Below are 22,758 nucleotides of genomic sequence, written 5' to 3'. Positions count from 1 at the left end.
ACGACACATCATATCATATCTATCATATCTAGTATCTACTAAAACTGTGTGTGTGTGTGTGTGTGTGTGTGTGTGTGTGTGTGTGTGTGTGTGTGTGTGTGTGTGTGTGTGTGTGTGTGTGTGTGTGTGTGTGTGTCATTTTGCCTTTGAAACATATTTTCTCGAAAACCAGACGGAAATATGCTGCGATTTTTACATATTTCGGTAACGATTTAACTTACGATTTCGGAAATCGACTTCTCCCTAAATTTGATCAATTATTGCCCCAGATTTTTAATAAAGTTGTTCACAAAGTGGACTGTTTTAAAAAAAAATCAAACCGCTGCGGCAGCTGCGGACGTCACAATGCCCTTGCTCGCGGCACCGCCCCCTCCCCCGTTCTCGATTAAAGCAGATGTTTTTTTTTTGTTTTTTTTTTATTTTTTATTTATATAGCACATTTTTAGTCAACTTGCATTGACCCCAAAGTGCTTCACATAATTACATTCACACACACAGGCAAAGGTGGGTGAAGTGTCTTGCCCAAGGACACACACAGGCAAAGGTGGGTGAAGTGTCTTGCCCAAGGACACAACGACAGTATGCACTCCAAGCGGGATTCGAACCAGCTACCTTCCGGTTGCCAGCCGAACACTTAGCCCATTGTGCCATCTGTCGTCCACAAATGTTCTCAACGCGCAGGCGCACTTTCCACCACACTCCCCCCCCCCCCCCCCCCCCTCAGTAATGTTTTCGCCTCCCGTTGTGCTGCGGACCAAAGATCCAGAGGGAGTAATGGCCGCCAGGGTCACCGTCTCATCAGGTGCCCCGCGCAACGATAACGGCTGCTGCTCTCGACCACTTTTCCCCCCCCTCCCCGGCCCGGCCCTGTCACGCTGGCAGAAGCCACGATCGGCTGCTTTTCACCGTCCTCAGATCACTCCGTGCCTCGCTCATGGCCCGCAGGCTCACTCGGGACCACGCCTGCCCGCCCACTCTTGCCCTTCTGTCTCTGCCCTTCTCTCTCTGTCTCTCCCCATTCTCTCTCTGCCCTCACTCTCTATCCCCCCCCCCCACTCCCTCTCTTAATAATATTAATATAATATCAAGGGGGGTAGTTAGTGTGTGTGTGGGTGTGGTTAGTGCATGTGGGTGTGTGTGGGTGGGTGTCATTTTGCCTTTGAAACGTATTTCCTCGAAAACCAGACACAAAAACGCGGAGATTTTTACATATTTTGGTAGGGATTTAACTTATGATTTCAGAAATCCACTCATCTCTAGATTTGGTCAATTATTTCCCCAGATTTTTAATAAAATTGCTCACAAAACGTGGTCCCACTCAAACCAAACTGCTACATGAGTGACAGTGCCATCTCACAGATCTACAATCATAATGGATCTCATTTAGATATGATATCACTATGGGACAAGGGTGGGAGATCTCTCCCCCTCCCTCCCTTACACCCCCATGCCTTTCCCCCACTCCCCCCTTCTCTCTCCCCCCCTTCCTCTCTCCCTCCCCTATCTCTCTCTCTCCCCTCCACTCTCTCCCCCTCCCCTCTCTCACCCTCCTCTCTCTCTCCACCTCTCCCCTCCCCCTCTCCGCCTCTCCCCCTCTTCTCCCCCAACCCTCTACTCTCACCTCCCCTTCCCCCACCCCTCTCTACCCCCTCACCCACCCTTCCCCCCTCCCCCCTCTACCACCCTCCCCGTTCTCGTCCCCTCCCCATCCTCATCCCCCTCTCCCTTCCCCCTCCCCTCTCCTCCCCCTTCCCACTCTCTCCCCTCCCCACTCTCTCCCCATCTCCCCCTCCCCTCCTCCCCCACCCTCCCCCCTCACCCACCCACCCACCATCTCCTTCTCTCCTCCAGCCCCCTCTCCCTCTGCCTCTCTGTCTCTGCCCCTCTCTCTCTGTCACTCCCCATTCTCTCTCTGCCCTCACACTCAACCCCCTCTCTTTCTAGACGTGCCTGTGAGTTGGGGGCTATGCGTCATTGGATAGGGCGGTTATGGGGTAAAATCTGATCTAAAATTTATAACCAAACTGAAATTTAAAAAAAATATTAAGGTTTCCCAGCTGCTGACCTCACAATGCCTTTCCTCGTGCCCCCCCCCCCCCCCCCCCCCCCCCCGCCGCTCTAGATTAATGCAGCTGCTGACAATGCGTATGCGCAGTTTTCACAAGGTGCGTTAGCCTACCCACACCCCCGTTCTTCAACAGGCGCAGAAAGATCGAGAACATTCTGCAGCAAAGACCCTACAGCTCTTCTCCGCTATAGGATCTTTGTTCTGCAGATCGCTCACGCGCGCTGAATAAGTTTCTCCTCACTGTCGCTGCAGCTCGTGAAGCCACGACCGTTCCATCCCCCGCCAGCCCGCCCGCTCACTCAGCTGCCGGTTTCCAGAGAGTCAAGCCAGTTCTGTCTCTCTCCGCCGTTCGGAGGCCACTCACTCGGCTCCCCCCCCCCTCGTCACCACCTCCCTCTCCTCTCTCCCCGTCACAAGGGACGACCTCTCCGTGTCCGTGTCCACGGCCCGATCCTCTGTAACGCTGGTGGAAGCTTTTGGCAGTCTTCAGCAAAGAGCCTATAGCGCGCTATAGTATCGCTGCGGGCGCGCTCGGGCACCCACGAAGAGAGAGAGTGTGTGTGTGTGTGTGTGTGTGTGTGTCAATTTGCCTGTGAAATGTATCTCCTCGAAAACCAGATGCCGAAACGGGGCATTTTTTACATTTTAGAGTAGAGATTTTCCTTGTGATTTTAGACATCCACTCCTCTGTACATTTGGTACATTATTTTCCCGACTTTTTAATTAAAATTCTTGACCATTCTGACCTTTTTTTTAAATCTGACCACTGCCCAGCTACTAATGTTACAATATCTGTGAGATTTTTACATCTTCTGGTAGAAATTTTCCTTATCCTTTCAAAAATCCACCTCTGTAAATTTAGTGAATTATTTCCCGAGATATTTGCTAAAATCTATCACCAAACTGACATTCTTTTAAAATATAAAGGTTGCCCAGCTGCTGACCTCATAATGCCTTTCTTCGTGGCCCAGCTCGCTCGTGCCCCCCCCGCCCCCCGCCGCTCTGGATTAATGCAGCTGCTGTCAACGCGCATGCACAGTTTTCCATGAGTTATGCTACCCCACCCACCCACCCCCCTCGTTCTTCAAAAGGCGCAGAAAGAACAAGAAAATTCTAGGTCAGCGGCGCTCACGCGCTGAAGAAGTTTATCCTTGCTATGAAGCCACGCCCCTCCCCTCCCCGCCCTCTCACAGCAGCTGCAGGTTTCTAGAGAGTCAGGCCGGTTCTGTCTCTCTCCACTTTTCGCAGCCCACTCACTCGCCTGACTCCCCTCCACTTCTCACCTCCTCCCGTCTCCCACCTCTCTCTTTTCCCCCCTCTCTCTCTCTCGCCCCCCCCCTCTCTTCCGCCCTCTCTCTCTCTCCCCCTCTCTCTCTCTCCCCCCTATCTCTCTCTCTCTCTCTCCCCCCTCTCTCTCTGTAAAATCTAACGTGCTGAAGCAAGCTGGATGACGTCACAATGCCTTTGCTCCTCGCGGCAAGCTGCACAAAATGTTCAACACGCACTGGCACTGTTTTCCACGACCCCTCAATCTCTACCCCCTCCCTCTCCCTCTCTACCCCCCCTCTCCAACTCCCCCCCTCACTAGCCGCATCTGCGCAGTTGGGGTATTGCGTGAGTGGATAAGGCGGGAATAGGGTAAAAGGAGCGAATGAATAATATTAATATAATATCAAGCGGGGGGTTAGTGTATGTGGGGGGTGGTTAGTGTGTGTGTGCGTGCGTGCGTGCGTGCGTGTGTGTGTGTGTGTGTGTGTGTGCGTGTGCGTGTGTGTGTGTGTGACGCCGAAGGCCCCCCCCCCACTGCACGTTGAGGGGACGGGGCCCAGCGGGTCCCCTTGGTCTAGTTATTTATTTATTTGCCTCTGTACTCTACAATTTGAGATTTGTAATTTTAAAAAAAATCACATGTGGTTAAAGTGCACATTGTCAGATTTGTTTAAATGGTATTTTTATACATTTTGGTTTTAACATGTAGAAATTACAGCTGTGTAAACGCCCATTTCAGGGCACCATAATGTTTGAGACACATGGCTTCACAGGCGTTTGTAATTGCTCAGGTATGTTTAATTGCCTCCTTAATATGGTATAAGAGAGCTCTCAGTACCTAGTCTTTCCTCCAGTCTTTCCATCACCTTTGGAAACTTTTATAGCTGTTTATCAACATGAGGACCAAAGTTGTGCCAATGAAAGTCAAATAAGCCATTATAAACAAGAATAAATCTGTTAGAGACATCAGCCAAACCTTAGGCTTACTAAATCAACTGTTTGGAACAACATTAAGAAGAAAGAGAGCACTGGTGAGCTTACTAATTGCAAAGGGACTGGCAGGCCAAGGAAGACCTCCACAGCTGATGACAGAAGAATTATCTCTATATAATAAAGGAAAATCCCCAAACACCTGTCCGACAGATCAGAAACACTCTTCAGGAGTCAAGTGCGGATTTCTCAATGACCACTGTCCGCAGAAGACGTCAGGAACACTGGCTACACTGCAAGGTGCAAACCACTGGTTAGCCGCATAAATAGGATGGCCGGGTTACAAGTTGCCAAGAAGTACTTAAAAGAGCAACCGCACTGTTGGAAAAAGGTCTTGTGGACAGATGAGACGACGAATAACTTATATCAGAGTGATGGCAAGAGCAAAGTATGAAGGAGAGGAGGAACTGCCCAAGATCCAAAGCATACCACCTCATCTGTGAAACACGGTGATGGGGATGTTATGGCTGCTGAAGGTACTGGCTCACTTATTTTCATTGATGATACAACTGCTGATGGTAGTAGCATAATGAATTCTGAAGTGTAAAGACACATCCTATCTGCTCAGGTTTAAAAAAAAATGTCTCAAAACTCGGCGGTTCATTCTACAGCAAGACAATGATCCCAAACATACTGCTAAAGCAACCAAGTTTTCCAAAGCTACAAAATTGTCCATTCTTGAGTGGCCAGGTCAACCACACGATATGTACCCAATTGAGCATGCCTTTTATATGCTGAAGAGAAAATTGAAGGGAACGAGCCCCCAAGACAAGCATAAGCTAAAGATGGTTGCAATGCAGAGCATCACCAGAGAAGACACCCAGCAATTGGTGATGTCTATGAATCACAGACTTCAAGCAGTCATTGCATGCAAAGGATATACAACAAAATACTAAACATGATTATTTTCATTTACATGACATTGCTGTTTGCGGGACATTTTCATTTACATGACATTGCATGTCCCCCAAATATTATGGTGCTCTGAAATGGGGGGACTGTGTATAAACACTGCTGTAATTTCTACATGGTGAAACCAAAATGTATAAAAATGGCCTTTATTAAAATCTGACAATGTGCACTTTAACCACACGTGATTTTTTTCTATAACAAATCTCAAATTGTGGAGTACAGAGGTAAATAAATAAATGACGGGTCTTTGTCCCAAACATTATGGAGGGCATTGTATAAAACCCTGCTGTTGTCACAAGCAATGTGTTTACACCCTAGGCAGAGAAAACATATGGAGAAAATAAAAAAAATAAACAACACACACCATTCTGAGATTTTATATGCCCAATTCAGGAGCACTAAAAGTTAAAGTGAAGAAGAATTAGTTTGGAGGTATAATGGGTTAATTTTATGAAGGAGGACTGCAGTATAATTTCTGAAATAGCCCCTATTTTTTGAAATCGCTGATTTTTCAAGAATCATTATGCTACTTAAACATTTTTCTGGTCTGCCTGTGTCAGCAATGCTCATGTAATTTTCCCCCTATGCTTTCAGCTGAATCTCATCAAGCCAGAAATCTCAAGTTATCATAATGCACACTGATGAGGCCAGCTGAGTCAACGGTAGCACCACTGAGAGGGTTTCAACCTTGCTTTAAATCAGGCCCCTTCTCGCTCAACCCACATGTTCGTTACTCACAGGCAAACTGCCATTTCTGTCCTTTCCGCAAGATTAATCAACAGCAAGAGGGGGTGAATCAACAACAAAACTTACCAGGCGTCTCGCAAAGTCTTTGTTTTCTGAAAGAAATCCATATCCTGGGTGGACCTAAGACACAAAAAGGCAGAAGGCATACATAACATAATCTTTTAAACTGCTAATTAATCTTATATCTATCACATTTATCTTATTCAGCGTTTGAAACAAGGAAATAAATTTTCATTGCATTGTTGGCCCCAGCATGCATATTGGCAATGCTAAAGCTCAATGATTTCTTACACAATTAATAGTTCATATAACAACCACTACAACAAATATTAAGGGAGAAATGCTAATTCTGTGCTCAAGATTAATTAGATTGCTTTTATTAATAATAATGAATAAAAGTAAATTATGAAATGAACTCAAGTTACTCCCTGGTGTGAAAAACTAAATTCTGCAGCCACCTGCAGGATCAGTAACAGGCATTGCCAGATGCTACCGAGCCTTTGATTTCCAGTAGCAATCAAGCTTGCAATTTAGCTCGAGTCATAGGAACTAAACTGGAAGAAGATATTCGTCCTTTTACAAGTTCTGCTGTTTCCTGAGGAATATACAAGCAGCCAGCAATGAGTTTTAAGCACATTCAGACTCACAGCTTGGGCACCAGTCTTTTGAATGGCTTCCATGACGGCATCCAGGTTGAGGTAGCTTTTGTTGGAGGGGGCTGGTCCAACACAGGAAGCCTCATCTGCCATCTTAACATGAACCTGCAAGAACAAAGAGAAAATTCAGCTTCAATGGGATATTCGCGTGAAAATAATTAAATTATATTTTACATTCATACATTCTCTTGGAAAGGAGATTTTGTCAAGATTTAGAATATGCCCTTTGTCCATCTGTTAGCATCAACAATTACATTTGGAATACCAACAAAATGATTTTTAAAATCTGCAAGAGCATTTTAAAAATTGCATCTAACACAATAGAATGATTCTAGGTAATCTCTTTCATACTATTCAAAATTACTTCTGATTAAAAATACTATAAATGACTCACAAGATAAAGTATCTTTTGAAATGAATTTAAAAAAAAATACAACCTATAATTCTGTGTAGCCTAGGCAGTTAATAAAATTGTACTGAATAACAAATACTCATGGCCCATTCTATGCAGACTCCCCAGGATGTTGGAGATAATTAGAGTGAATTCAATACAGAGATGCTCCAAATGTCCCCGCACAGCATCAGGTCAGCGACATACACAAATTAAGGCCAATGTCTAAAGAGTTCAATATCGTTTCACCTGAACCGGAAAATCTTGCGAATTATTTATCCAGACAGCCAATGACTCAAAAGTTTCACCCACACCCATATTCTTCTTTGCCAGGAGAAAAGAACCAGAGGGAGTACAGAACGTTATCCAATTTAAGCTAGTTAGTTTGCGGCAGTTTCATGCTGCCCTAGCTGGAATTCTTGCCACACGTGTAGCTTAAACTATGGAGAATCACTACTATTGTGTCTTTTAATTCTCAAGCTTTTATTTAGAAAATAACAAACTTAGTGCCATTTCATTTGTGTATTTTGCTTTAAATATAGAAAACAGATTTCTGCTATTCATAGCCAATGTTAAAAAAAAAAACCTGCATATAGTAAAGAGATTTATGCTTTTGTCATTGGCAATAAACAGTCTAGTTTTCCCATATACACAAAGAGTATTGTTCATTAGTATCTCACTTGAAATCTGACCCATTTAATGTTTTATACATTTGCTTGCACAGCTCTGAGGCCCAAGATCAAATGCAATAAGAATGAGAAGTGCATTGAGTTTGATTCAGTCCAGTTGGGTGACGGGCGTAATGCATGGAAGGTGCTCCTTACCACAGTACAAACATCCTTTGACTTCAAGAGTACGAGAAATTCAGCAGCCAGATCAGCCGCACAATACTCAATGAGCTTTACACCTAATAAACTAGATTGAAATGTAGACACTGTTGAAAGTAGGACATTTGCCAGCCAAATTGTGAACAGTTAGGTTCCAAAATACCAATGAAATAAGTAGCAGTAAACAGTCTGCTTAGCTTTAAAGAAACAGAAGTGTAAAGGTGCGTGTACTTCAATATGGGTTTGGCCTTTTTATTAAAAATAAAGTTCTTCGTATTCATCACCACCTGCTTAATCACAACTGGGGATGCACAGTAAATGCTAGCCTTGCCTTGATAGCCACACTCATAATATGTATTCAAATTAGAATAAATTATACGTACTTTGGTAAAATGCCAAAGAGAATTTAACAAATGTGTGCTAACAAATGGATTTAAATTTGAGGATAACATTTTTCTTTGAACTTAGTTTACTAAGTGTACTCTTCGCAAATCAGTGTTCTTTTTCTGCCTAAATAAAGCGTTGTAGGTTTGCTGATCCCCATTACCTGTTCAATTTGTATAGGTGATACATGTGTTATACCTAGGCCCTACTAAATACTCAAAAAGACTACTGTTAGCAACTATAAATGTATCCGGTAATGAAGAAGTAATTTGTTTTTTAAAAATTCCCATATTTTTTCCCACTATTCATCTGTTCCATTTATTTTACTGTGGAGCTGCACGCTGGAACCATGAACAGATCTGTAAATAACAGCATAATATTTCCCCCATTATTGGGCTCTTCCATTTATTTTAAGGTAGAGCTGTAAGATAGAGACATACAGTGCATTCAGAAAGTATTCAGACCCCTTCACTTTTTCCACATTTTGCTACATTACAGCCTTATTTTAAAATGGATTAAAGTCTTTTTTTTTAATCATCAATCTACACACAATACCCCAGAATGAAGAAGCGTAAGACAGGTGTTTAGAAATGTTTGCAAAGTAATTAAAAAGAAATAACTGAAATATCACATGATTTGGAAAGTCACACACCTGTCTATATAAGGTCCACAGTTGACAGTGCATGTCAGAGCAAAAACCAGGCCATGAAAACGAAGGAATTGTCCGTAGACCTCCGAGAAGGGATTGTGTCGAGACACAGATCTAGGGAAGGGTATAAAACAATTTCTGCAGCATTGCAGGTCCTGAAGAGCACAGTGGCCTCCGTCATTCTTAAATGGAAGAACTTTGGAAACACCAGGACTCTTCATAGAGCTGGCCGCCCGGCCAAACTGAGCAATCGAGGAAGAAGGGCCTTGGTCAGGGAGGTGACCAAGAACCCAATGGCCGCTCTGACAAGGCTCCAGAGTTCCTCTGTGGCGATGGGAGAACCTTCCAGAAGGACAACAATATCTGCAGCACTCAACCAATCAGGCCTTTCTGGTAGAGTGGCCACTCCTCAGTGAAAGGCACATGACAGCCCGTTTGGAGTTTGCCAAAAAGCATGAGAAACAAGATTCTCTGGTCTGACGAAACCAAGACTGAACTCTTTCGCCTGAATGCCAAGTGTCACGACTGGAGGAAACCAGGCACCGTTCATCCCCTGGCCAATACCATTCCTGTGCTGAAGCATGGTGGTGGCAGCATCATGCTGTGGGGATGTTTTTTAGCGGCAGGAACTGGGAGACTAGTCAGGATCGAGGGAAAGATGAACGGAGCAAAGTACAGAGCAATCCTTGATGAAAACCTGCTCCAGAGCGTTCTGGACCTTAGACTGGAGCGGAGGTCACCTTCCAACAGGAAAACGACTCTAAGCACACAGCCAAGACAACGCAGGAGTGGCTTCATGACAAGTCTGTGAATGTCCTTAAGTGGCCCAGCTAGAGCCCGGACTTGAACACGATCGAACATTTCTGGAGGGATCTGAAAATAGCTGTGCATCGACGCTCTACATCCAACCTGATGGAGCTTGAGAGGATCTGCAGAGAAGAATGGGAGAAATTTCCCAAATACAGGTGTGCCAAGCTTGTAGCATCATGCCCAAGAAGACTTGAGGCTGTAATCGCTGCAAAGGTGCCTCAACAAAGTTCTGAGTAAAGGGTTTGAATATTTATGTAAATGTGATATTTCCATTATTTCTTTTTAATTACTTTGTAAAGCTGAACACCTGTTTTCGTTGTTTTATTATGTGGTATTGTGTGTAGATTGGTGATTAAAAAAAAAAGAGAATTTAATCAATTTTAGAATAAGGCTGTAACGTAACAAAATGTGGAAAAAGTGAAGGGGTCTGAATACTTTCTTAATGCACTGAGGATTGCCAGATATGGTTAGGAAGATCCTAAGTTCAAAGTAGAATTTACCAACTTCTCGAACTTACCACTTAAAATATGTTTGAGAAAGAAAAAATTATATGTTGTCATAATTTGAATATTCTAAGTAAATGTAACAATGTGCTTGGTATAGTGAAAGCAATGACCTACTTTGTATAACCACATTATGAATGAAGTATACTGTTGGATAAAAATCTCGGGCTTCTGGCTGCAAAATGCTGGATCACTTGAACCTTTCAGAAGTGTTTATGCAGCAGAACCTCTTTGACCATCGGTCAATCTGACAGTGGTCTTTACTCAGTGTCCAAGGCCCTGCAGGAAAGCTGGTGCATCCCATCAGATGGTTTCCTTGAACAGTCTGACAAGGTCATTTGGCAAAATGCCCCATCACCAGAACCATCAGCCAAGCACCACAATCCTGCGTGGCTGGTGGTGTGAAATATCCTCTCCATCAGGTCGTTCATGCACAGCTGGAATCTTAATGCCACCACACACTGCCCTCGAGGTGTATGCACGGGGGATGAGACTGTCATCCATTACCTTTTGAATTGGATGATGGCCAAGAACCTCCTGAAAGGAATACAGCAGTTATGGTCAAAGTGTGTCCTGCACAGCTACATAACACAGGACTCTATGGGCTGCTCCCAGGGAAGTACCGAGACAAATACCATCAGCTGCTGTTGGAATAACTGACTACAAGGTGCACTTCAGTCGGCCGAAAACTCGCCAATCTTCCAGTGCAGGGTGCTAACTACACTGGAATGTTGCAGACTGGCTCATCCACCGTCCAAGACCACGTGTTGAGGGACATGCCGAGATTTCGAGTAGCTGCCACAAAGTCTGTGTGGAGAAAGGCTATCCTGCCATTGCATATGTGGCTGAAATCTGGTGAAAACCTTTCATGGAATATATGTGAAATAAAAACTGATGTCATGTTCATTTAATGGAAATTCTGTAACTTAGTGGAATGAAATGGCCATACTGTGAATGGTGACACATGAATGCACTATTCATAAGATTTGCAATTATATAATAAACTATATTATAGTCCCAACTCCTGCACTCAATACCATAACCAATGGAGGCAAGTGTACCAAACGGCTTCTTTGCCTCCCTGCTTACTTGTGGTGCCACTTTCATGGAATTATGTAACTGCAACACTAGGTCTCTACATTCTACAACAATCACGCAGGTCCCTACCATTTACTGTATTCTCTCTCAAAGGCCCATCAACTTCACCTTATTTTTTCTTATCACCCGCCTCTGAACAATTTACAGCATCTAATTTGTTTACCAGCCATTGTTGGGATGTGGGAGGATACTGGAACTAGGGGGGGCACAGTGGCGCGGCAGTGGAGTTGCTGCCTTACAGCGCCAGAGACCCCGGTTCGATCCTGACCATGGATGCTGTCTGTACGGAGTTTGTACGTTCTCCTTATGACTGTGTGGATTTTCTCCAGGTGCTCCAGTTTCCGCCCACATTTCAAAGGTTTGTAGGTTAATTGTTTTCTGTAAATTGCTCCTAGTGTGTAGGAGAGAAGTAGTGTATGGGTGATCATTGGTCGGTGAGGACTCAGAGGCCTGCAGGGCCTGTTTACAGGCTGTATTTCTAAACAAAACTAATTTAAACCATACTAAACTTTTGGGAATCATATATGGTCAGGGAGAACATGCAGACTCTACACTGACAGAGGAAGGGATCAAATCTGGTCACTGGAGTTTTGAGGCATAAGTTCTACCAACTGCATCACTATTCCCTCCACTTAGCCTGCATCCTTCGGTGCTGGATTCAGGTTAAATATACTAATGCAACAGGGGAGAGAAGGCAGCATTGATTGAGTTACAGAGTTGATTGAAACATTTCCATTTCTGACACCACTACCAATGTCATCGAGGAGCAGTTGTATCTAATTGCAGATTCCCTCATAAATGCATACATCATGTACATGTGTGAAGTTCTGTCAAATGCCTTTTCATTATCCAACTTCACAAAGAACACATCCATCCTCCATCCTGCACGTGGGTGAGTACATTGATGAATAGCACAAGACTGTCAGAGATCTCCTTGCTGGATCTGGTGTCGATCTAATCTGGGTGAAAATCCAGCCTAAGGCAGATTCAACCACTCATGATTTTGGACTATCTTGTAACCCATATGCAGCAGTGAGACTGGTTGCCAATTTCTGATCCCTTTCTCCATTTTTCACCCAACAGTGACAGTTGTGATGCACTCCTTTGTGCATTCCGACATGCTGCCATCTAGATGCACATTGGCATATTTGGTAGATCTCAGGCAAACCAGCCAACAGAACCAAATACATTTCAGGAGTTTAACGCCACAAAATAACAGACAAATTCTGTCAGCTTTTCCAGAGTTAATGTAGTTAGTAGATCATGTCCATCTGATGCATATTTGATAATCTGTCAAAAGCCCTTCTCCTGGTACAAGCTTGAGGATTTGAGTACAGGAATACGAGAGTGCAATTATAGAATTTCTCGGTGAGACCAAGGCTAAAGTATTGTGTACACTTTGGTCTCCCTATCTATAAAAGGAAAAACCTGCCTTTGAGAGAATGTAAGAAGATTTACTCGACTAATTGATAGGGTAGCAAATTGTATGAAGAGGGACTGAGTTGTGTAGACCTACAGAACGCTCCATAATGTTTTGGACAAGGACCCATCATTTATTTATTTGCCTCTGTACTCCACAATTTGAGATTTGTAATAGAAAAAAATCACATGTAGTTAAAGTGCACATTGTCAGATTTTAATAAAGGCCATTTTTATACATTTCATACGTGTAGAAATTACAGCTTTATACGTAGTTCCCCCATTTCAGGGCACCATAATGTTTGGGACACATGGCTTCACAGGCGTTTGTAATTACTCAGGTGTGTTTAAATGCCTCCTTAATCCAGGTATAAGGGAGCTCTCAGCACATAGTCTTTCTTCCAGTCTTTCCATCACCTTTGGACACTTTTATTGCTGTTTATCAACATGAGGACCAATGTTGTACCAATGAAAGTCAAAGAAGCTGTAGGAGCCATTTGCTCCAATGGAAACATTTGAAATTGCCATTACAGAAACCATTATGAGTGGGGGAAAAGAATAAAACTGTTAGAGACATCAGCCAAACCTTAGGCTTAGCAAAATTAACTGTTTGCAACATCATTAAGAAGAAAGGGAGCACTGGTGAGTTTACCAATCACAAAGGGACTGGCAGGCCAAGGAAGACCTCCACAGCTGATGAGAGAAGAATTCTCTCTATAATAAAGAAAAATCCCCAAACACCTGTCCGACAGATCAGAAACACTCTTCAGGAGTCAGGTGTGGATTTGTCAATGACTACTATCCGCAGTAGACTTCATGAACAAAAATACAGAGGCTACACTGCAAGATGCAAACCACTGGTTAGCCGCAAAAATAGGATGCAGATTGCAGTTTGCAGGTTACAGTTTGCCAAGAAGTACTTAAAAGAGCAACCATAGTTCTGGAAAAAGGTCTTGTGGACAGATGAGATGAAGATGAACTTATATCAGAGTGATGGCAAGAGCAAAGTATGAAGGAGAGAAGAAATTGCCCAAGATCCAAAGCATACCACCTCATCTGTGAAACGCGGTGGTGAGGGTGTTATAGCCTGGGCATGTATGGGCTGCTGAAGGAACTGGCTCAATTATCTTCATTGATGATACAACTGCTGATGGTAGTAGCATAATGAATTCTGAAGTGTATAGGCACATCCTATCTGCTCGTTCAAACAAATGCCTCAAAACTCATTGGCCGGCGATTCAGCAAGATAATGCTCCCAAATATACTGTTAATGCAACAAAGGTTTTTCAAAGTTAAAAAATGGTAAATTCTTGAGTGACCAAGTCAATTACCCGATCTGACCCAATTGAGCATGCCTTTTATATGCTGAAGAGAAAACTGAAGGGGACTAGCTCCCAAAACAAGCATAAGCTAAAGATGGCTGCAATATAGGCCTGGGAGGGCATCATCAGAGAAGACACCCAGCAACTGGTGATGTCCATGAATCACAGACTTCAAGCAGTCATTGCACGCAAAGGATATGCAACAAAATACCAAACATGACTACTTTCATTTACATGACATTGCTGTGCCCCAAACATTATGGTGTCCTGAAATTGGGGGTCTATGTATAAACACTGTTGTAATTTCTACATGATGAAACCAAAATGCATAAAAATGGCCTTTATTAAAATCTGACTATGTGCACTTTAACCACATGTGATTTCTTCTATTACAAATCTCAAATTGTGGAGTACAGAGGCAAATAAATAAAAGATGGGTCTTTTTCCCAAACATTACGGAGGGCACTGTACATTTTCTTGCATTTTGAAGAATGAGAGGTGTTCTCATTGAAGCTGATAACATTTTTCACAGGGCTCCATTGGGCATATGCCGAGAAGATGTTGCCCCAGCTGAAGAGTCTAGAACTATGGTCACAACGTCTGAGAAATGTGTATTTTGGAATCAGAGGAATAGTATCTTCACTCAAAGAATGATGAATCTTTGGAATTCTCTACCTGGCCAACTGTGGAGGCAAAGTCATTGAGATAATTCAAAATAAAGATTGACAGATTTCTGGATAATAAGGGAACTAAGACACAGGAAAATAAGAACTGAGGTAAAAATTCAGCCATGATCGATGAATTGATGAATGGCAGAGCAGGCTCCTATGGCCAAATAGTGTAATCCAGTTCCTATTTATTGACCTCTTCACGTTTCCTTTGATTGTTTCCCATCTGCATGTGAGTAAATTCAAGAGGGGTATTGTGGTTCTCTGGCCTGTGTAATTCCTTTTATGTTTTTTGATGTTTTATGAGCTACAATTTTCATACTCAGCTTCCTTATTCCCCTGACAGCCTTTGGCCTTCCTGCAGTTGCACTCAGCGGGGAAGAAACAGTAGTTGAAAGGAATACCAACCTATTGTCCGTGGATCGGACCTTGTGTGAATAGGACACCCACAGGAAGTTTATCCAGAACTGGGCATGGGACTGTCCCCATATACACACACTCCAAGACAAACACAACTGCTGCTATAAGATTATCAACACAGTGAAAGGGTGCCCCAGACCTATTATTATAGACATAAAATGCTGGAGTAACTCAGCTGGACAGGCAGCACCTCTGAAGAGAAGGAGTGGGTGATGTTTCGGGTGGGGACCCACCCTTCTTCAGACTCAGGGGAGAGGGAGACTAGAGATATGGAAAGGTGTGGTGTGAAAATTACAGATCAAAGCAGGTTGATCAAAGTAATGTAGAATGACTCATTGTTACCTGAGGGGAAAGGTGACAACGAAGCACACAATCAGTAAAATCTAATCAGGAGAACAGTGAAACTAGTCAGAGAACTAGGGTGGAGTAGGGATGGAGAGAGAGGGAAAGCAAGGGTTACTTGAAGTTAGAGAAAGCAATATTCATAATGCTGGGTTGCAGGCTGCCCAATCGAAATATGAGGAGCTGTTCATCCAACTTGCATTGGGCCTCACTCTGACAGTGCAGGAGGCCCAGGACAGTAAGGTCAGTACGGGAATGGGAGGGGATGTTAAAGTGTTTAGCAACCAGGAGATCACGTAGGCCTAGGCGGATTGAGCGGAGGTGTTCAGTGAAACGATCGCTGAGCATACGCTTAGTCTCACCGATATATAGGTGTCCACACCTAGAACAGGGATAACGGTAGACCTAATGGTCTTTCATTGCAAGATGTCCATGATTGGCACATTCCACAGTCCAGGATGACATTAAAGGATGTTTAAGAAGGAACTGCAGATGCTAGAACATCGACGGTACACAAAAATGCTGGAGAAACTCAGCAGGTGCAGCAGCATCTATGGAGCGAAGGAGATAGGCAACGTTTCAGGCCGAAACCCTTCTTCAGACTGATAGGGGGTGGCGGGGAGAAGGAAGGAAAAAGGAGGAGGAGGAGCCCGAGGGCTAAGGAAGGGGAGGAGACAGCAAGGGCAATTACAGGTGCTCTGGCTGCGATATCCAACTCATCGTTCGAGGATGCACTGAAGTTAGGTGCAGCTGCCACAGACTCCCTGGGGATGAGCCACAGTTTAAAGCCCTGCTCCCACTGGACAGAGGGACTGCAACACGAGTTTGAGAAATATCTCAGACTACTTGTATAAGGATTGAGTGTAGAGAAAAACCCTACATCAAGCAAATGTAACAGAATAATTAGACTTCTACCAAGAATGGCAACAGAGTAGTACTATATTGTATATTAGCAAATGTTGTGAAGAAATAATATCTTTGGAAAATACGTATTAGATCCTTGCTCAAAAGCTGGTAGCCGTGAAAAGATTACTGACTGAAGTTGGTTTGCAATTTTTGCTATTGTTTTGTTAATGGATGGACGTCCGGTGCAACAGAACCAGATGACGGCGTTATCCTATGATTGATCATGCAATATAACCTTTGGGTTAACCCTGTACCTTGAGGATGATTGCACAGACACAGACTGATATCAGTCTAAGGTTTCGTAAAATTGATTAGGAAGTATTGAAAGCACAAAGGACATGCACCTAGGTGGTGGCTATAATGACCGCAAGCTGTCAGAATGTGCTTCGTAGCCAATGAAGTGCTTGGAAAATGTATTGGAGAAAGAATATTGCTCTTTATCACAGGAGTAATTGTAATCTGGACTGAAAATCCTCAGGTAGAAATTGCCTTTAGTCACATGTGATAAATGTACAATATAGAAAGAAGTCAATGCATATTGCAGTAGATCAGGAACCCATTGAATCTAATCAGCATATATTTTGGAAAAGGAATATAATGTGCCGCAGCTGTTATATTAGCTCTGATTATTTTTGTGCGTGATAGGGGGTAGTAGGGAGAAGAGATTAAGTGACAAAAGGAATGGTATTATAAAGCTGATAGTGCAGAAAAAGAAAATAGATGGATCTAGACAAAGTGCTCATGAGAATAGGAAAATCATTACCAGTATCTGCCATCCAAATAAACATGTGTTACAATAGAAAATAGAAGTAGGAATAGGCCATCAGTCTTTCAAATACCTAGATTCCTCTGCACTCAATCCATTTGTAGCCTCTGTCAATTTAGATAATAGTCTGTCTACAATTCCTCTGACTGAAGTGTCTAGCCTCACAGTTCCCCATTGCATAACCCGTTGCATACTCCAAATACCCTCAGTTCAGTATGCCTTCATACTTATTTTCATGTTATCAACAAACCTTACACTCATCTCCCTCCTCCATGTTGTTAACATAGACAGCAAATAGCTGAGGCCTAAGAACTGATCCTTGGGGCACTCCACTGGTTACATCTTTCCAGTCAGAAATATTCTTGTTTATTCCACCTGTCTGCCATCTATGTGGCAACCAGTTGATCCAGGTTAACACACGTTCCGTAATACCTTGAGCTTGGGGAGGATGGGGAGAGAACATTCAGAGGTGTGTGTGTGTGAGTGGGGTGGGGTGGGGAGGGGGGGGGGAGGCTGAACAGTAGGGGCGGAAGGGGAAGTGTGGTTAGTCAGTTAGGCAACTTCGTTGGCATGAAGTTGGCTCGATGGGCCTGTTTCCGTACTGGCTAGCTCTATGACTAGGCTGTGCTTGCCAATCACAATTTTGCCTCCTCTACATATAGAGCCATGAATGTAAATTGATGATCACTTTACTGTAGGATTTGTGGGGAAGGATGGTAGTTTGGCATCAGGCACTGAAGGGCAAGATCCTGTGCAACTGCCTCTCAAACATATAGTGGGAGCATTGTATAAGGCGGAAGAGAATGCATAGATAGAGGTAGAATGAACGTACAGAAGGACATTCACAAATTGCATTTTCCATATAGTATGAATATTGAATATTTTGAAATAAAAAAATTGATGACCACTTTGCTGAATATTTGTAGCAGCTTCTGTTCCACTGCATAAATGTTCTGTTTGAATGTATTACCTAGTGTCTGATGATTGTTGCAAGAATAAGAAAAGGTTGTTATAAGATATTTTCATCAGCCAAACAATCAAAAATATAGAGAACAAGATATCATATTTCAGCTTCCAGCAACTTTTGGTTTTATTTCAAGGTTCATCTGCAGTTTGTTTTTTTCATTTTTGACTGCTACTGCTGCTCCATGGAATAGCGGGATATGGACATCTCATATAATCTCCTGCAATGCGACAAGTCTCTGGGTTTAATCCAAGGACTGCACTGATTTAACCTGTTTTAACTGATGCCAGTCAAATGTATTTTCTCCCACTTCACTCCCCCCAAATAGTGATCAATATTCCTACCAAGTGACCAATATACCAAGAAGTGATTATCTATTTAGAAAAACTGGGACACCTGGACAGTTCTAGTTCAATATCCCGCTGATACTTACTGAAAAGCCTTAGAAGGGTTACAGAATTTTTAAAAGTCAGAAATAAAATAAAAGATTTTCGGATGCAGCATCTTTCGTGACCTCAGGCCCTCATCAAGAGTTCCCACTTAGTGCTTTTGAAGAGTCTATTTAGGGTTGGGAAACACCAATTTGCCTGAAGCAAATTTCCCACAAACAACATAAGGATATACGTTGAGATTATCTGCATTTGTGATGGTGGTTTTTGTGTTTAGTATTGGCTAGGTCATTGGGAAGAAATCCTCTGTCCTTCCTTGAATTATGCACAGAATACATTACATTCACCTTCCGAGGCAGATGTAGCCTTGGTTTAATGTTTCATCTGAAAGGCGGCATCTTGGATGCTGCAGTACTCCTTGTGGCTGTGTTTTGTACCCAATCAGCCGGAGAATGACTTGAACAAATACATTTCTGATCCAGAGACAAGGATAGAACTCCAATTTATGACTGACAACATTAAAAAAAAACTGCAAGGAAATCATAATGATTTCACTTAAAAATGCTTTTAACACCACTTTAATTATGTAAAACAGAGCAAACACTGGGAATTAGTTTAGCAGCTGAACCACATGGGAATAGCATGATGAGGCAGCACAGTGATAGCACCAAGGTGTAATGGATCAAGGGGCACAGAACCTCTCATCATGCTGCTGAGTTCCCAGCACTGGGTGCATTGGTGTGGGAAAACCCAAACACAGGTCAGCTTGAAATTAATTGAAATGTGCACTTCTAATAACCGGCTGGGAGATAAGGGTCTGGAAGCAGATCACCCTTAGGACAAATGTTGTTAATCAAAAGCAAAGGCAACTTCATGTCTAAGTAACTGTAGCCTGTAATTCCCAAATTACTGCATACAATGTAGTAACTGTTGTGGTTACAATGACAGTAAATTCCCGCAAACCTGAATTTGAAGATGACAGAATAATCTGTTGGATGAGGGCTAATATTAGTCAGGATATCAAGGAGATTGTCTGCTTTTCTTGGGTGTAGAACATGTAATCCTTTATACTCCGTTAAAATGCCAGACAATGCATCTAAAAGATGACATCTTTAACAGCTCTATGCTCCATCAGTGATGCACTGGATATGTCACTTCCATTTTTGTGCTTAAGTCGCAGGAACATGTTATGTTAAAAAGGACATGAATATAGGTGTGTGCACTTGACAGCTTTCCCAATAGTTTCAATGCATTTATTGTGAAAGCTGATGACCCACAGAAATCATCAAGATTAAGGTCTGCTGACCAAAGTTGTGTTAATACCTGCAATTTTGAACTTGAGATTTTCTGTATGAGCAGGATTTCATGCTCACTGATGAATGGTGTCAACTAGAGAACCTGAGACTAACAAAGATATACCTATTATGAGTTATGTATTTTGGAGAAGAAAGGGAAGGGAGAAAAATAACCAAAAATAACAAAAAGAAAACTATAGTCAGGATATTAGTCAGATATAGCACTTAAGGTTAACGGAATCAGGGGATATGAGGAGAAAGCAGGAACGGGGTAGTGATTTTGGATGATCAGCCATGATCATATTAACTGGCAGTGCTGGCTCAAAGGGCCGAATGGCCTACTCCTGCACCTATTTTCTAGGTTTCTATGATATCCACATTTGGCACTGAGAATTGACTCACCATATTCTTTTACATAAACATACTATATTCATATATACAATAACACCATCAGAATATGTCATTATTCCCGGGATACTGCCTGACCCGCTGAGTTACTACAGCACTTTGTGTCTTTTTTTTTGCAAACCAGCATCTGAAGTTCCTTGTTACTACCCTTTCACTATATTGATGGTTTGCTAAGAAAAGTTGATATTTGCCTCAGTATGTGCCTTTGGGAACAGCTCACATAGCACAAAGTCTAAGTCACTTTGCTGCTTTAAATGAACTTCAACGAAGACCTTTACAGACCTTCTTGGCAAACACACAGTGTCACCCTGTAGTGAATCAGGTCAAAGCAAATATCATGAAGGATAAATCTCTTCCAACACAATTAGCTCATCAGGAAAAACTTTAACATGAAGAGAACAAACTATTGTTCATCAAGTGATGGGCTAAGTTTTCACTTGCATGGCAATTCACTTGTTTTATGGGCTAACAACAGACAAAGTTTGATTTTTGCAAACTATTGTTTCAATAATGTGGCATAAATACAAAGAAAGGACATTTGCTGGAATTATGTAGAGGAAAGCCTGATTGAGCTAAGCGTTTTGGAAAGTTATACTTACTTGTGTGTCAAGAAGAGTAAGAAACAAACCCGCAGAGCAATACAATAAGAACATAAGAGGGTAGGTAATCTCCCTGGCCTCATGTCCTCCCCTTTACACTACATGACATTTGAAGAATAATGAAAGATATAAAATAAATTTTATTAAATTATTAAATCACATGAATTAGGCCATTCAATCGACAATGACATTGAAAGATTAGTCCACTTAGTGATGCACCCTTTATTTTTTAATCTTGTGGTCACCTTTCCAATTAATTTTTCAATTTCATTTTGAAAGTTCCTTTAAAAATGTTTCCACCAGCTTTTCAGGTAACACATTTTCGATCACAAACAACTGACAAAAAAGAAATTCTCATCATACCTCAGAAATTCAAGACAATCATCTTGAACAGCGCATTTTCTCACATTCGAAAAACATGACAACCTGACAACATGACCCAAAGAGTCAAAATCACCGATCAAGTCATGTCATAATTGAACTAAATCAGTCGTTAAATCAAGTTTATTGTCATTGTACGGTGAGGTACAGGTATAATAAAAATCTTGCTTGCAGCTACATCACAGGCACACACTCAGATGACACAGAAAAACAGAATTTATAAATAAAACATATATGTGTTACAAGTTAATAGCAGTGCAAGAAACGGTTCGTCGCTTACTGTTGCCAAAGTAAGATTAGTGTAGACACATAAAGTTGGAGTAACTCAGCGGGACAGGCAGCATGTCTGGAGAGAAGGAATGGGTAGCGTTTAGGGTCGAAACCCTTCTACAGACTGGTTAGGGATAAGTGAAATGAGAGATATAGTGGGTGATGTGGAAAGATAATAACAATGAATGAAAGATATGTAAAAAAGTAACGATGATAAAGGAAACAGGCCATTGTAAGCTGTTTGTGGGGTGAAAATGAGAAGCTAGTGCGACTTGGGTGGGGGAGGGATAGAGAGGGAGGGAATGCCGGGGATACCTGAAGTGAGAGAAATCAATATGCATACAACTGGGTGTAAGCTGCCCAAGCGAAATATGAGATGCTCTTACTGCAATTTGCATTTAACCTCACACTGACAATGGAGGAGACCGAGGACAGAAAGGTCTGTGTAGGAATGGGAAGGAGAATTAAAGTGTCCTGCAACCCGGATATCAGGTTGGTTCAGGCGGGCTTTGCGAAGGTGTCCGCAAAACGATCGCCCAGTCTGTGTTTGGTCTCGCCGATGTATACGAGTCCACATCTTGAACAATGGATACAGTAGATGAGGTTGGAGGAGGTGCAAGTGAACCTCTGCCTAACCTGAAAGGACTGTCGGGGTCCCTGAACAAAGTTGAGAGAGGAGGTATAGCGACAGGTGTTGCATCTTCTACGGTTGCAGAGGAAGGTACATGGGGAGGGAGTGGTTTGGGTGGGAAGGGATGAGTTAACCAGGGAGTTGCGGAGGGATCGGTCTCTGCAGAAGGCGGAAAGGGATGGAGATGGGAAATGTGCCTAGTGGTGGCAGTGGAGGTGGCGGAAATTTCGGAGGATTATGTATTGTATGCGACAACTGATGGGGTGTAAGGTAAGGACTAGGGGGACTGTTGCGACTAGGGGGAGGGGGAGCAAGGGCGGAGCTGCAGGGTACCAAGGAGACACGTGTGAGGGCCTCGTCTATGATGGGAGAGAGGGGACCCCCGTTCCCTAAAGATTAGTGTAGTGCACGTTGTTTCAAAATCATGAGAGTTGTAGGAAAGTAGTTGTTCCTGAACCTAGTGATGTGGCATTTCAGGCGTCTGTACCTCCTGCTCAATGGCACCAGCGAGAAGAGGGCATGGCACAGATGGTGAGGTTCACCCTCTTGAAGAACGCTCTGATGTTGGTCTCAGAGACTGAGATCACAGGGTCATCAGGGGCTGATGGCCCACGTAGGGTTGTCATCGTTTTCACTATCGAAGAATGCATAAAAAGTATGCTCATCCGGAAGTA

At 42.9% G+C, this 22,758-nt stretch overlaps 1 protein-coding gene across 1 annotated transcript in view; it reads right to left on the bottom strand.

Annotated features, from left to right (window-relative positions):
- Positions 1 to 22,758, bottom strand: part of pcca (propionyl-CoA carboxylase subunit alpha) — a 437,485-nt gene that overhangs the window by 322,186 nt on the left and 92,541 nt on the right. The window contains exons 5-6 of the mRNA XM_033023091.1: positions 6,634 to 6,747; positions 6,053 to 6,106 (exon numbers count right to left, since the gene is read on the bottom strand). Coding sequence (XP_032878982.1) covers positions 6,053 to 6,106; positions 6,634 to 6,747 — 168 coding nt within the window. The remainder of the gene's footprint in view (positions 1 to 6,052; positions 6,107 to 6,633; positions 6,748 to 22,758) is intronic.

The sequence above is a fragment of the Amblyraja radiata genome, chromosome 6, assembly GCF_010909765.2.
Source record: "Amblyraja radiata isolate CabotCenter1 chromosome 6, sAmbRad1.1.pri, whole genome shotgun sequence".
NCBI lineage: Eukaryota > Metazoa > Chordata > Chondrichthyes > Rajiformes > Rajidae > Amblyraja > Amblyraja radiata.
Note: the sequence above shows the minus strand (reverse complement) of the source record. Positions and strands in the feature narration are given on the sequence as shown.